This window comes from Austrofundulus limnaeus, unplaced genomic scaffold (assembly GCF_001266775.1).
Source record: "Austrofundulus limnaeus strain Quisiro unplaced genomic scaffold, Austrofundulus_limnaeus-1.0 Scaffold0, whole genome shotgun sequence".
Classification (NCBI taxonomy): domain Eukaryota; kingdom Metazoa; phylum Chordata; class Actinopteri; order Cyprinodontiformes; family Rivulidae; genus Austrofundulus; species Austrofundulus limnaeus.
Window position 1 is genome coordinate 4881409 of NW_013952402.1, and position 13483 is coordinate 4894891.

The following is a 13483-nucleotide window of genomic DNA, read 5'->3' on the forward strand; positions in this document are numbered from 1 at the left end:
CATTTAAGACAGTGCAGCTCTTGAGAGTGAGGCTAACTTTAGACGCCCCTGAGGCAAACGCAACAAGCGCAGACCTAACACTTCACAGACCCAGCTCCCTCCAGAAACCCGGTGGCTAACTCAGAACACATGACTCCTCGTTTACATCCTGCCTTTGGCTTTCTGCTGTCATAAAGCTTAATGTAACGTAATAAAAAACAGCCGCACCACTTTGATGCCAGCTTAGGATGATAAACACTTGGATGCATGAATTGTTGCATGCGCATCATCCACGCTGACATGTGCGAGACTGCTGCAGTCCTGGACGACGGCCAGGGCCGCTTCGTCTTTGAGCACGTTGCTTTTCTCCCCTTATCTGTCGGCGCGCCGTTTCCCCTCCGCTCTGCTTCTCCGTTTAAATGTTACAGTGACTCATTTCTACATAGTTTGTGAAAGACTCATTTAAGTCAAAAGTGCAGTTTTTTGACAGGTGGATAAAATGTCATGTGTAACAATCTCAAAATACTTTTAAACACTGTCCTTAGTGATTCCAGACTAAATATATTGTGTCCCAAACCCCTTTATTTAACAGAAACTTGAGAAAGAGCTTAAATCGGACTTTACACGAGGCTGTAGCAAATATCCCTCTTTAAACACTTGTAATTGGAGATTTCTCCACATTAATCCTCTCAGCCCTCAGTGCTGCCTTTTATTTTCCCCCTTTAACCGAGGGCTTTTAGCTCATCTTCTACTTTTTGTAGCACATTCCTGCTCGCAAATGGCAACTCATGCCTTAAAGTCATCACATGAGGGCCGTCACGTGGTTTAATGTTTTGTTCGCCACATGCTTCCGTCAAACATGCTGCTTTTATTTTCAACAGGATGCCTCGCAGGCTTTGAAACGGACCTTCCCCGCTCGAGCTTTAGGTTCATTTTAAACACGGAGGGAAAGTACTGTAAAAGGTGGCTCTGTTCCGTCTCTATTAGATGAAACAAAGTTGGTTCAAACACACACACACACACAAAAAAGGTTTGATGTCTGGTCTGTTCGTTCACGCATCTGGTTTATATTGAAGGGCCGTTGCTGCTTTCTCTTGATCTATAAGATCGGTGCGTCTGTCTCCTGCTGCAAACCGTTTTGAAACAGTAGACAGAATGGAGTTTAATGAGGGGTTTTGCCAGGTACATAGTGATGAAGAACATACCCCGAGCTCCCCCGTTGTCTCGTTAGTCTATAAGATCCAGGGGATGAATGCATGAACATACAGCTCATATTATATCCAGCAGGAGGTCCAAATGCTAACATTTTTTCCATTTATTTTTTAAAAGGGGACAATGCAATTTAATAAAACATATGACAATTCATAAGTTAAAAAAAGCCAGAATTAGCCAAACAGCAATTTTTCATCTGTAGTCCCCTGGCCATGATGTTAAAAAGCAGTCTGATACAAGAATAAAATACTGTAATAACACACAATAAATAAAAGCAGGAAATTAAATTAATCATAAAAAATAAAAAAACACAATACAACACATTAAATACAGCTTATATTTAGTGTTTGCAGATGTAACAATCAACAAGCCATTTTTTTAAAGATGCTTAGTGAAAGACTTATAAGTTGATAGCTGTCTAATTTCATCTGGTAGTGAGTTCCATTCCTGAGCACCTTTCACAGACCGAACTGACTGACCAAAGGTGCTTCGCCTCAAAGGGACAACACAGCCTCCTCTAACAGAACCTCTCGTCACACGGTCACTGCTATTTCTCTGACTGATAAACTCTTGAGAGTGGGGATAAATTATGAGTTACCTTATAAATCAAGCATAAATCAGCAAATTTATGAAGGTCAGTCCAATTTAGAAAATGATACTTTTTAATGTTTCACAGTAATGATAGTGTCTTGGTTTCTTGTCCATAACCTTAATGGCTTGCTTCTACAATGTTTCAATTAATTTCATTGTACTTTTAGAGACCTGTGACCAGCTAGTTATACAATAAGTTAAATGGCTAAAAATCATACTATATAAAAACATCTTTGCTGCCTCAGTAGACATTCCATTCCTGACTGAACGAAAATAACGTTCTGACTGGTGTGTTAAAAAGAAAAGGCATCATTACTTACAAAGTTACTTATTACCTCTGTTTACCAAGATTTCTGATGGTAGTCTGTGTGCTGTACTTTGGACCTTTAGCGGATTGTTCTCCAGTCAGAATCTCTCTTAACTGATGAGACTAGCTGCTTCGTACCAGTCACTAAACAACACACTGTGGTTAACTCTGTGTACTTGCCGCTGCAAAAATGAGCACATCTGCTCACGCACCCAGAAACACGCCTCCATGCCCTGCGTGTCCGTGCAAGACACAGAGCTTGCACTCGGTGACCCTCAGATGACGCCACACCTGTGAACTGTGTGTGATTGAACAATGTTTACGCGTTGGCTCTTGGCTACCTGTGGGTCAGTGACTCTCAGCACTCCGTATCTCAGGCAGGAAAGCTGATTACCACGCCTTGGCTGTGGAGTAATGCCGTCTGAATGTTGTTTGCTCTGTTTAAAGTTCCCGTTGCGGCAGAGAGAGCAGGTTCTTCGTAATGTTTTCCACAGCCATGATTGTGTCCGCAGCAGACGCCCGTGCCATGCTGGGAGGCAATCTGTTGTGCAGGGTGACTGTTTATAGGGAGCTGACTCACTGTATGCTTGATATAGCTTTTTAACTTTTTTTTCTGTCATTGTGTCTCAGGTGGCTCCAGAAATCGGATCAGTAAATGGCAAAGGCATGGTACAGATGGATGGCACCCACATGGGAGGGGACGAAGATGAGGGAGAGAAAGGCCACATACCATGTATACAATCCCCCATGGCCCAGTCACTTACCCACTACCTGGTCTCAGACCATGGTGGTCAGTCTGCACTTATTAAACAAGAGCCCGGGGCGGATCTGAACAGCACTGCACTTCAACACGTACGCTCTTCTGTGACTTTTCTGAACGGTTCAAACGAGAGCCTTACGAAACTGAATGGTGCTAACACGACCAGCGGGTCACACTCCGTTCTGAAATCTGCATGTAAAAGGACAGCGTCCGAGCTTCAAAGGACTATAATGACGGCGGTCCCGAAAGTCAGCCCTGAGAACGGACCCAGGATGCCTCCAGGTGACTTGCCGGCTCCACTGAAGAGGATCAAACTGGAGGAGCCGTGGATGTGGATCAGCGAGCAGAACGCCACGCGGCTGAGTGATGCGGAGGATGTGTGCGATGACCCGCTGTCGGTGCTGGCAGCTGTGGTCTGTCTGTCCGTCACAGAGAGGAAAGGACTGGAAGACAAACTGTTCGGATCTCGTTCTTCCATTCTTCGCTCCATTAAAACAGAGCCGGCAGAGTTGCACATAGTCAAAACGGAAAAAGTGGACTTAAAGAACACCTTGTGTCCAAAAAGCACTCCTCTCAACTTGCAAAGGATTCCTCAACCTGTTAAACGCGAGCCTCCTCCTAGTGTCCTGTTACCGAGTGTGCAGTCTTTGGCAGAGAAGAGGAATCTTAGTTTCGATCAAGCTGTTGCTATTGAGGCCCTGACTCAGCTGGCAGCTATACCTCAAAGCACCGCAGGTTCCATTAAGGCTGAAAGTAACTGTGAACATCCCATTTCTTCTTCCCCTTTCTCGATTTCCAACACAAACGCTGCTGTACAAGAAGCCAAGTCGACAGCAGTGGTTCACTACAACAAAGTGTCGGTTATCAGCTCACCACTACACCAGACGTCTGTGATACGCCCTCCCATGGCCAGGCAAGGAAACGTCATCCAGTGCTCCCGCAGGTTGAGCTCTGACTCTGATAACAAAACATCCTGTAGGTGGACAGAGCAGGGTTACGGTCCGCATGTCATCAAAACGCAAAGCAGCTACAAGGAGTCCAGTCACATAAAGCTCAGTAAGGATCATGAGGAGGATAGAGACAGTTTCGTCAATAGTTTGAGAAGAAACAGAGACGAGGAGGAAGTGGCAGCTCAGCTGGCAGATCTAGCCTTCATCATCCAGTCACGACACAACCAGCAGTCGGAGAACAACCCTCCAAAGGGAACACCTGTTTCCGCCATCAAATACAACTACAAATCCCAGCAACACCCCAGTCAGAAGAAGACCCTTGTGAAAAAGAATAAAGCTACACCCCCAAAGCCACGGAAAAGGAAAAGTGATGGGTCACAAGAGGGCAACAACCGCAGGACCCCTCTCTCTAAATGCATGCCAAATGGAGAGATGGCCTACAGGGGCAAGGGCCAGAAGAGCCTCCTGCGTGGGATATCAGGCCAGCAACAAAAGAACAACTTATTTCTGCCTCTGGCTCAAATTGATCTGAAGAAATACGTGGCTGAGGCTCAAGAGGGAAGGAAGCAGCTCATCAATCACAGCAACACTCACAATGCAAGCCTCTTTGATCAGCAGGCGCTAAACTGCGGCACACTTATTCGGACGAATCCCACCTGTGGTCAAGAAAACCAGCCGTGGCCTCTTTCTAATGGTCACCAACGCAGTCCGTGCAATGGTTTCCCTACAGGACCGGAGGAGTGTCGTTTGTTATCTCAGGTAGAGCAGCCCTGCGTTGGGCTGCAGCACGGTGCTGACCCGAACGTCAGCCCGGCGAAAGCATCCGTTCACAGCCACGCCGGTGAGCACCACAGGCTGGCTAACGGGTTCTCTGGGGCTCCTCGATCCCCTCCTCCGAGTCAGCAGGGTTACTACAGGTTGGAGGCATCAGGACCTGTCACCATCCTGTCCACGGCGACCGACGGGGTTCAGGGCCACTCCACCGAGTCGACACCAACCAGGAACAGCGTCAACAGTTTTCTGGAGTCTCCGATGAGTTTTCTAGACACGCCTACCAAGAACTTGCTCAATACACCTTCCAAAAAACTGGCTGATCTTCCATCCTGTCAGTGCGTGGGTGAGTTGGCTCTGTTTTTTAATTATTATTATTATTATTATTGTTGTTGTATTTGAACTGAATGCAACAGTGTTTACAGAAAAGCTGTTGTCTCCTTCACAGACCAAATCATTGAAAAGGAGGAAGGGCCTTACTATACTCATCTGGGGGCAGGTCCTAGTGTTGCTGCAGTGAGGGAACTGATGGAAAACAGGTAGGCTGACAACAAAATGTTTTTTCACAGTGTACTGAAAACTCATGAGCCAAAAGTAACCACAGACTGAAAGAAAAAAAACATGTAGTTCAACTAAAGGTAAGTGTTTGGTAAAGCAGCTTTGCCCATGCACCCTGTTAATGTTAAAGTTTTCAATGGCAGAAAGGACCTCTTAAAGTGCCTGTGACATCAAATTTTGTAATAAATATGAACACATTTTTGGAAAGATAACATAAATAACACATTGCAAAACTAATTTCACACCGCTGAGCTGAACGGTTGTTGAGATGTTTGCATGTGAAGAAACAGGAAGTGACGTCAAAGGGGAACGTAAAGAGAGCATTGCTGCAACAGCTAAGACAGACTGTGGAGAAGAATCTGATGTTTCTTCAGATTATTTTGAGTCATCAGAGAGATGAAGAACAGTTAAAGTTTAAATATTGTTTTAATAAAGACCAAAGTTGTCTTTCTTAAAGAGTTCCCCTTTGACGTCACCTCCTGTTTCACTTTAGCTGAACCAAGTTCAAAAGAAAATGTGCGATTTATGTGACAAAATGAGTAAAATCATGTGTATTATGCAAAGTTTCTTAAATATGAAGTTGTTTTATTTGACTTTCTGTATCTGAAGGATAAACACATCACAGGCACTTTAATGAAAGTAATTTACTGTTAGCTGAAAATTCATTCAGGTTGTCCTGGAAAATAATTATACCTCTGCTGATTATTAAGTTCATACTGCCTTGACATTTCRTTTTGTATCTTTTTGATAACTGCTACAATTTGTTATAATCTGTCCTTATGATTTCGGGGCGCCACAGATGACATTCATAATCCTTTTCTGATTGTATATCTACTGGAACATGTAGACTAACACAGTGGAGATGTAAAGGAGAGAGCAAAGTCTGGTTATTGTTGTTTGAAGGAAAAGGCTGCCGTGGGACAAACGGCTTAATCCTTAATGATGGAAATGGCTCAGAACACGCAACATTGCAGCTCACTTCGTGTGAAGCTGTGTGGGCGCAGAACCAGTCAGAATGTGCACAGTGACTTGTGTTCTCAAGCAAACGTGTCTGAAGTTGTCATGGGAAAGTCTGATGAAGAACCGAGCACAGGAATGGGTGTCACAGATTACATTTACATCACATTAAAGGCCACTTGTATGTAAACTATTTACATTTGGAGACAGCATCAAGAAGTCCTGTGGGAACACGCAGGGGCAGCCTAATCGTTTGTGCAGCGTTCTGCTGGGAAACTACACATCCGACTAATTTTACTTAAGAAACACCCTGCTCTTTAGTGAGCAGGTTGCAATTTAAAGTTTAAATCTCAATCTGATTTGGAGTTTATTTTGGACCTAAAAAAATCCATCCCGAACCCAAAGACGTTGAATCTGAGCTCAAATCCAACCCCGACTAATTAACTCTAATGAGAGGCCTGAGCCCTGAGTACATATTTTAATTACCGTATTTATGTGGGTTTACTTTGATCATCATTTTATGAGCTTAAAAAGCCTAAAAAATCAAATCCTAGTATAAAATGCTTTCCCTAATTTTATACAGACTTCGCCTTTTTCAGCCGTTGCGGGTGCACACACCTGTGGTTGTGTTTGTAGCTGCAGTGCTAAAAACTAAAAACTGTCCAGTCTGGTCCGATCCGACAGCAGGAGCCGGTTGTTAAATTAGCGAAGTTAGTAGCTTTAAGAGCTGCTCGCGGACATGTACTTGATATTCAGGTCTTCCCACAATCTCCACCCTGTGGTTAGCAAAAAAGGAAATAAAAACATTTTTTTCTTCTTGGACTCCGGTGACAAAAAAACACCAGCTGTTGTGTTTATCTGCTGAGCTGCGCGACGTACAGCCGGAGGACAGAGGGAGAAATTATCTTCCTTTACACCCGTGACATAATATTTCAGTTATAGGCCTATAAATATTTAATGTATGATGGTAGAAAAAAATATTTCAGTTTTTGGGGTTAAATTTTTATACGGGCATAAATATACAGTAGTAAGGGTTTAGTGCTTTCGTTGTTGACAGATGGGAGCAGAGCAGAGTGAGGCCACGTGTGCATTAGTGGTGCATTCACTTCTGCACCTTAGACTAAATTAACTCATTAACTAAATTAACTAAATTAAAAAAAAAGACTAAATTAACTCATCTTTAGATTGTGCATTTAATTTTCTCTGTGTGTTATGTATTGTGTGCTTATAAAAAACGCGCCACAGAAGCCCGGCTTGACCATCAAGCATATAATTTCAGCCCGAATTCAGGTTGGGTCGGGCTCGAGGCTAAACTCTTAATCTGATTAAACACTTGCACTGTAAAAACAAGTCCTGTCCACTGAGCTTCGCAGTTCTCAGTAATTAAACAATCACTTAAGGATGTATAACAATATTCTGTCTCGTGCTGCAGGTATGGTGCCAAGGGGAATGCAGTGCGGGTGGAAGTGGTTGTTTACACTGGGAAAGAAGGCAAGAGCTCCCAGGGGTGTCCGATAGCTAAATGGGTATGTTGTTTGCATGTAGTCCGTTTGTTTGTTCTGACCGACTTGTTTTATGAGCAAACATGCAAAATCCTCTGGCAGGTGATCCGACGCTCCAGCGAGGAGGAGAAGCTGCTGTGTTTGGTTCGCAAAAGGCCAGGGCACCGCTGTGACACAGCCGTGTTGGTGATCCTCATTCTGGCATGGGAGGGGATCCCTCACTCGATGGCAGACTACCTCTACCAGGATCTCACAGAGAGCCTCTTTAAATACGGCTCCCCCACCTGCCGGCGCTGTGCCCTCAATGAGGAGTGAGTATCTTTTTACCTTTTCTGTGTTTTTTTTTTTTTTTCATTTAGCTTCTTGATCCCGTAATTTTTCATTTCCTCACTGGCTCCATCCCCTCCATCCCTGCAGCCGTACGTGTGCATGCCAGGGCTTGGACCCGGATACTTGTGGCGCCTCGTTCTCCTTCGGCTGCTCCTGGAGCATGTACTTCAACGGCTGCAAGTTTGCTCGCAGCAAAGTGCCCCGCAAGTTTCGCCTCCTTGGAGACTACCCGGAGCAGGTGAGGGAATGTCGGTCTGTGTTGATTTGAAGACACAAACAGTGACAAATGAATTGTTTCCATAGCTCTCTCTACTGCCATGCCTGAAGTTTTTATTGTGTTTTGCCTCCTAGTGGCTAATGTTGGCACCGACATCCACGCCTAGGAGCACAACAGCTCCACAAACAAAATTAATTTTTAGGTCAATCGTTGCTTGTCTGTAAGATCTTTGTTTTGTTCCTTTCAGGAGAGGAAAGTAGAGAACAACCTCCAGAATCTTGCCACTGATCTGGCTCCACTCTACAAAAAACTGGCTCCTGAAGCTTTCCAAAACCAGGTATGAGACATTAAATAGACAGGACTCTGATTTTCATCCTGATGATTTATTTGGAGTTTTCTGTTTTTGGTTTAAATCATGCTAATAGTTTCCTCTAATTCTGATGTGTGCAAGCTTTCCTGCACAACTAAAAATCCTGGAGAAGTACAGGTCTTTGAGAGATGGCAGATTGTAGCAAATCACCTTTTAAAAAAACAAGCTAACGTTTCTAAAGTCTTTACAATGATGAGATGTTCAAAACTCTTACCTGTTTCTTTTTTTTTCCTCCTTCAACCCCTGGCAGGTTGAAAATGAAGCAGGCGGGGGGGATTGCCGGCTTGGCGGGAAGGAGGGTCGTCCTTTCTCCGGGGTCACAGCTTGTGTGGATTTCTGTGCCCACGCTCACAAGGACACCAGCAACATGAACAACGGCAGCACTGTGGTAAGCAGGCTGAGAGTGTGACCCTCTGCAGACAAGCGTCTACATGAGAACAAATACAATAATCGAAATACAGAACTCAGTCAGGACTGTGAGCAGACTCTGTGCTTTTAATTTAACCAATTTAAACTCGCAGATAAAGCAGAAAATCATCTCATTTTTAAGCTGTAAGTTGGAATACAGAGGTTTTCATCAAAGCTGGGCTTTCTTTGTGTAAGCAGGCTTAACAAAACCAAAGCCTTTTCTCATAAATAAATTTACTTTAACTGTGGTTACGGTCCAATCTGTGTTTGGTAGATCGTTTCTTTGTTGTAACAATGAATCTGATTGGCAGCACCTGAGGGTACCAGAAGCTCATAACAAGTGTCAATAGTGACAGCAACATAAGCTGTTTGGCAAAGAAGATTTGGAAGATTTTTCATGTGCACAATCCACATGCTCAGCTCTACTGCTCATCCCGCAAATGCATGTTCCTTACAAATGTGGCACCATTTAAAAGTGAAATTAACAGTGTAAGACTCATTGCCAAGAAGCATTGTTACAACAAAAAAAATAATCTACCAAACACAAGCTTCCTTACTTTTTGTGCTAACTTTAGTTGTGCAATAACCTGGCCCTTTCCTACAGTTCCACTCAATTCTAGTTTCCCTTCACTGCTTCATCTGGGATTTCTCCCATAGACAAGGATTTCTCCAGTAGAATTTTAACAGAAGGAGGAGTTTTGAACAACAATGTTGATTTTCTGCACCGTTTTAGTTTGCTTGTAATTGGCAGCAGAGGATGTGAATGAAGCCAGTCTGTGTTGACAAGACCTCCAAATGAAGTTAAAGTTGTCTCACGAAGCCTGCAGCTCTCATTTACAGTCACTTCATTCTGCTTGGTACTTCTCCCAGCAGCAGATGGTTGTTTACAGCGCACGTAATTTCCGGTTAGCTTCTTAGCTTAGCCTCCTTCACGGTCAAGCTGGTGCACTGCGTATGTCACGGCCAAATTTTAGCGATTGGGTAAATCAGATCCAGTCGTTTTAAACTTCAACAGAGGCCACGCCCCCAGCAAGAAATCATTTCTCTATGGCCGAGGTTCCAGACCCTCTGTACGAAGCAAAGTGTAGAACAAGGGGCTGGTTTTTACCTGGCTAGTTGTGCAAATGAGTAAGTCAAATCTTGCTGTTTAGGCAACATAAATTTGTTTAACTGCACACAAATTTCTCATCTGAGCTTATAATTATTGCACCATTATTGAAAAACAGTTGGTGTCAGAGTAATCTTAATACAGAATATTTAATTATAAATTCAGAGATTCCATTTTTAAAGTCAACAGTAATGTTATAAATGAAGTGTCTAAGTCTTTTGAAGCTGGACGTTTTGGTTTTGGATCTTTTTTTAGTGGGGGGTTGATGATTTAAGGATTTAAAAATGGACTTCTTTCTTATGTGCTTTCCCAGGTTTGCACGTTAACAAAAGAAGATAACCGATCAGTGCGCAATATTCCAGAGGATGAACAGCTTCATGTGCTGCCACTTTACAAGATTGCTGACAAAGATGAGTTTGGACACGTCGAGGGTCAGTGGGCCAAGATCCGAAGTGGCGCTCTGCAGGTTCTGTCCTCTTTTCCCCGAGAGGTGAGTGAGGGGGGCGGGAGAAAGCAGGTTATGGAGTTTAGATTTAATGTTTTTTTATTATTGGTTTAATTCTTCTGACTTTTTTGTAACGTATCAGGTGCGTTTACTGGCTGAGCCCGCGAAATCTGCCCGTAAGGTGAGGCAAGAAGCTCGGTTAAAAGCTCAAGCAGAGAGGTTGGAGAAGAAGCTCGGGCTGACTTCTCTCACTCCAGGAAAAGTGAAAACTGAGAGTCCCAACAAAGGTAGACAAATTAAACCCCTGGTCACAATTCAGTAATAGCTTTTTATCATTTAGCATTGTTTTTGGTTATGACTTCACTGATGGATGTTTTTTTTCTCTCTGCATAATAAAGATCCACAAGGTCTTTACAGCTCTTACAGGCTGCCACCCAGACCTGCCAGTGTTGGAAGATCCCCACTCGAAAGAAACCAACCCAGCGCTTACAGCCAGAGCACCAGCAACTACTCCCCTCCCGGTGCCGGGGTCACATCACAGAGGGGCTTCATCCCCGCCCACCACCACGCCCTGCCTGGCCTCCGGTTTGGACAGACCGGCTCAGCTGTAAATTATGAGACGATGAGCCGAACCATGAGTGGTTTTTCTCCAGCTTCCGATGAACAAGGTGCTCCTTTAGACCGTATACCTCCTCATAACCCCCACAGTGACGCTTCCTTTAAAACCGAGCCCAACGAGGTGCACTGCTCAGCTCTGCGCCGACTCTCCACCAGCGCTCCTCCTCCTCCTCGTCCCTCCTCCGTCTCCCCCCGACCGACTTCTGAGGGCCTCTTCAGCCGGCTCAGTGGACTCCCGCGGCCTTCCCAAGATGTGGCAGCAGAGGTCAGGGGTCACGCCCTTCCTCCGCGCACGCCTCCCCCCTGTCAAGGCCCGGCCCTCGTGGCCGAGGAAGCAAAGCCGGAAGAGGTGTGGTCGGACAGCGAGCACAACTTCCTGGACGAGGACATCGGTGGGGTCGCCGTGGCGCCGTCCCACGGCTCCATCCTAATTGAATGTGCGCGACGGGAGCTCCACGCCACCACCCCCATCCTCAAGCCCGACCGCAGCCACCCCACCCGCATCTCCTTGGTCTTCTACCAGCACAAGTCCCTGAACGAGCCAGGCCACGGGATGGCCATGTGGGATGCCAAAATGGCCAAGCGAGAGCGGGAGCGCGAGGAGGAGGCCGAGAGGCTGAGAACGGAGGGCAGCCCGGGCGGCGGCGTAAGGACGAAGGAGGAGGACGCAGGCGAGGAGACCGAGGGGACGGGGAGGGTTACGAACATCCCGACACGTCAGGCTTGGACTCTGTCGAGGGACGGCGTCATCACCGTGTCCCCTTACGCTCTCACACATGTGACGGGCCCGTACAGCCGCTGGACTTAGTCACAAAAAAACACTCACAATTCCTTTATTGTGTGCTTCTGCCTTACCTCAATCAGACTTCAACTCTCGGTTTTATGTCGTTTTCTTTGTACTTTTCTAATAACTTTCAACTTTGTCCTTCTTAGTCTCCGCCTTCATGATGATGAGAAGGACCAAAAGACTTTTTAATTGTTTGTTTTTTTGGAGGGTGGGTGTATTTTTAACTGTGAGTTTTGGTGCTGGTTTTTAATGTAATGAAATGGTGCTTTGAAGCATTTTAAAGATGTTTTTAAACTGGCTTTATATAAATGATTAAGAACAAAAAATATGTGATTATTTATTCTGATCTTAATGATTTCTATTTAATTTCTTGTGTGAGCCTGTTTACTGCAATATTTCTTTGATAACCTGCATTATGTTGTGCAGTAGGAGTGTAATGAGTCCGTGTTGGCTTTTATAATGGTGCCATTCTCACTGTAATCTCTTTTAAGCAAACTCATCACGTAATGTAGACTAATGTTGTGCGTATATTTACTACAGATTGTCACATGTAGCATCGTGCTTCTTCTTTCTGACTTCTGTTGAAGGCAGAAAAAGAAACGTACTTCTTTGTTCTTTTTTTTCTGACATTGGGATAGTTTCTATTTTTTCACATAGATGGCATATTTTAAAAAAAGCACTATGTTTATTTTCCTAAATTCAAAAACAGTCCACGGGCCTGAGTATGTATGTACAGACAGAGATATATACATATGAAATTTTAGCATTGTTTTTTACAGTACTTTTTATTTTATTTTATCTTTTTGCATTTGTTTGCTTTTCATAGATCTGTTTAAACTTTAACTTTGCTTGACAAGGAATCATGAGATGCTGCAGCAGTTAGGTGCTTACCACTTTATTAAGCTCCTGAAATGATTTTTTTTATCTGTAACAAGTAATAATAGGAAGCTTGCAACACATTTAAATGGTGCTTTTTTTTTTACAGAAACCACAAAGTGTCACAAAGATCAACACAACATCGCGGGCTTTAAACACGAAACGCATTAACTGAAAAATCTACTTGCCTCCTCTTTGCTTTTGTTTCAAAACCACTTTAAAACATCAGATCCCACTCAGATGACTGCCTACGAGGATTTCAAGTGCTCGATCCCTGTGATGACTTTGTTTACAGACTATTTTTATCAGTCTGAATAAAGGGGTTGACGAGTCACGATTTTATTTTAAACCCATGAAAGAAAATGTCTTCACTATAACACATCACGATTAGCACGACCCTTTAAAGGTATTTTACACTAAGGAGGACAGTGGTAACATTTCCACTAGAAACATTTTGGTGTTTTACACACTTCTGTTGGTGCTAATAAGATGTCAACACACTGATCGAACCCGGTTCTGTACTGTATAACAGCGATGACATGCTTTTTGGATCTCATCGGTGCATGAACATTCAACACAAAGATTCATTACTCAAGAGACAACAGACAGAGAAATGCATTAATCACAATGTTCGCTTGTGCAAATCTGCAATGTCTTCCGTAAGATGACTCGATTCTCCAGCATTACTAAAAAAAATATGAATACATAAAAGAAATGAATGTAAACGATACTGAATC

At 44.0% G+C, this 13483-nt stretch overlaps 1 protein-coding gene across 4 annotated transcripts in view; it reads left to right on the plus strand.

Annotated features, from left to right (window-relative positions):
* tet1 (tet methylcytosine dioxygenase 1) overlaps window positions 1–13088 on the plus strand; it is a 37602-nt gene extending 24514 nt beyond the window's left edge. For all 4 annotated transcript variants that reach the window (XM_014023852.1, XM_014024066.1, XM_014023924.1 and 1 more), the window contains 10 exons: window positions 2720–4916; window positions 5019–5109; window positions 7518–7611; window positions 7690–7898; window positions 8005–8155; window positions 8382–8471; window positions 8755–8892; window positions 10334–10510; window positions 10608–10752; window positions 10864–13088. In XM_014023852.1, coding sequence (XP_013879306.1) covers window positions 2720–4916; window positions 5019–5109; window positions 7518–7611; window positions 7690–7898; window positions 8005–8155; window positions 8382–8471; window positions 8755–8892; window positions 10334–10510; window positions 10608–10752; window positions 10864–11891 — 4320 coding nt within the window. In that variant the 3' untranslated portion in view covers window positions 11892–13088. The remainder of the gene's footprint in view (window positions 1–2719; window positions 4917–5018; window positions 5110–7517; window positions 7612–7689; window positions 7899–8004; window positions 8156–8381; window positions 8472–8754; window positions 8893–10333; window positions 10511–10607; window positions 10753–10863) is intronic.
* Window positions 13089–13483: the final 395 nt, after the last annotated feature.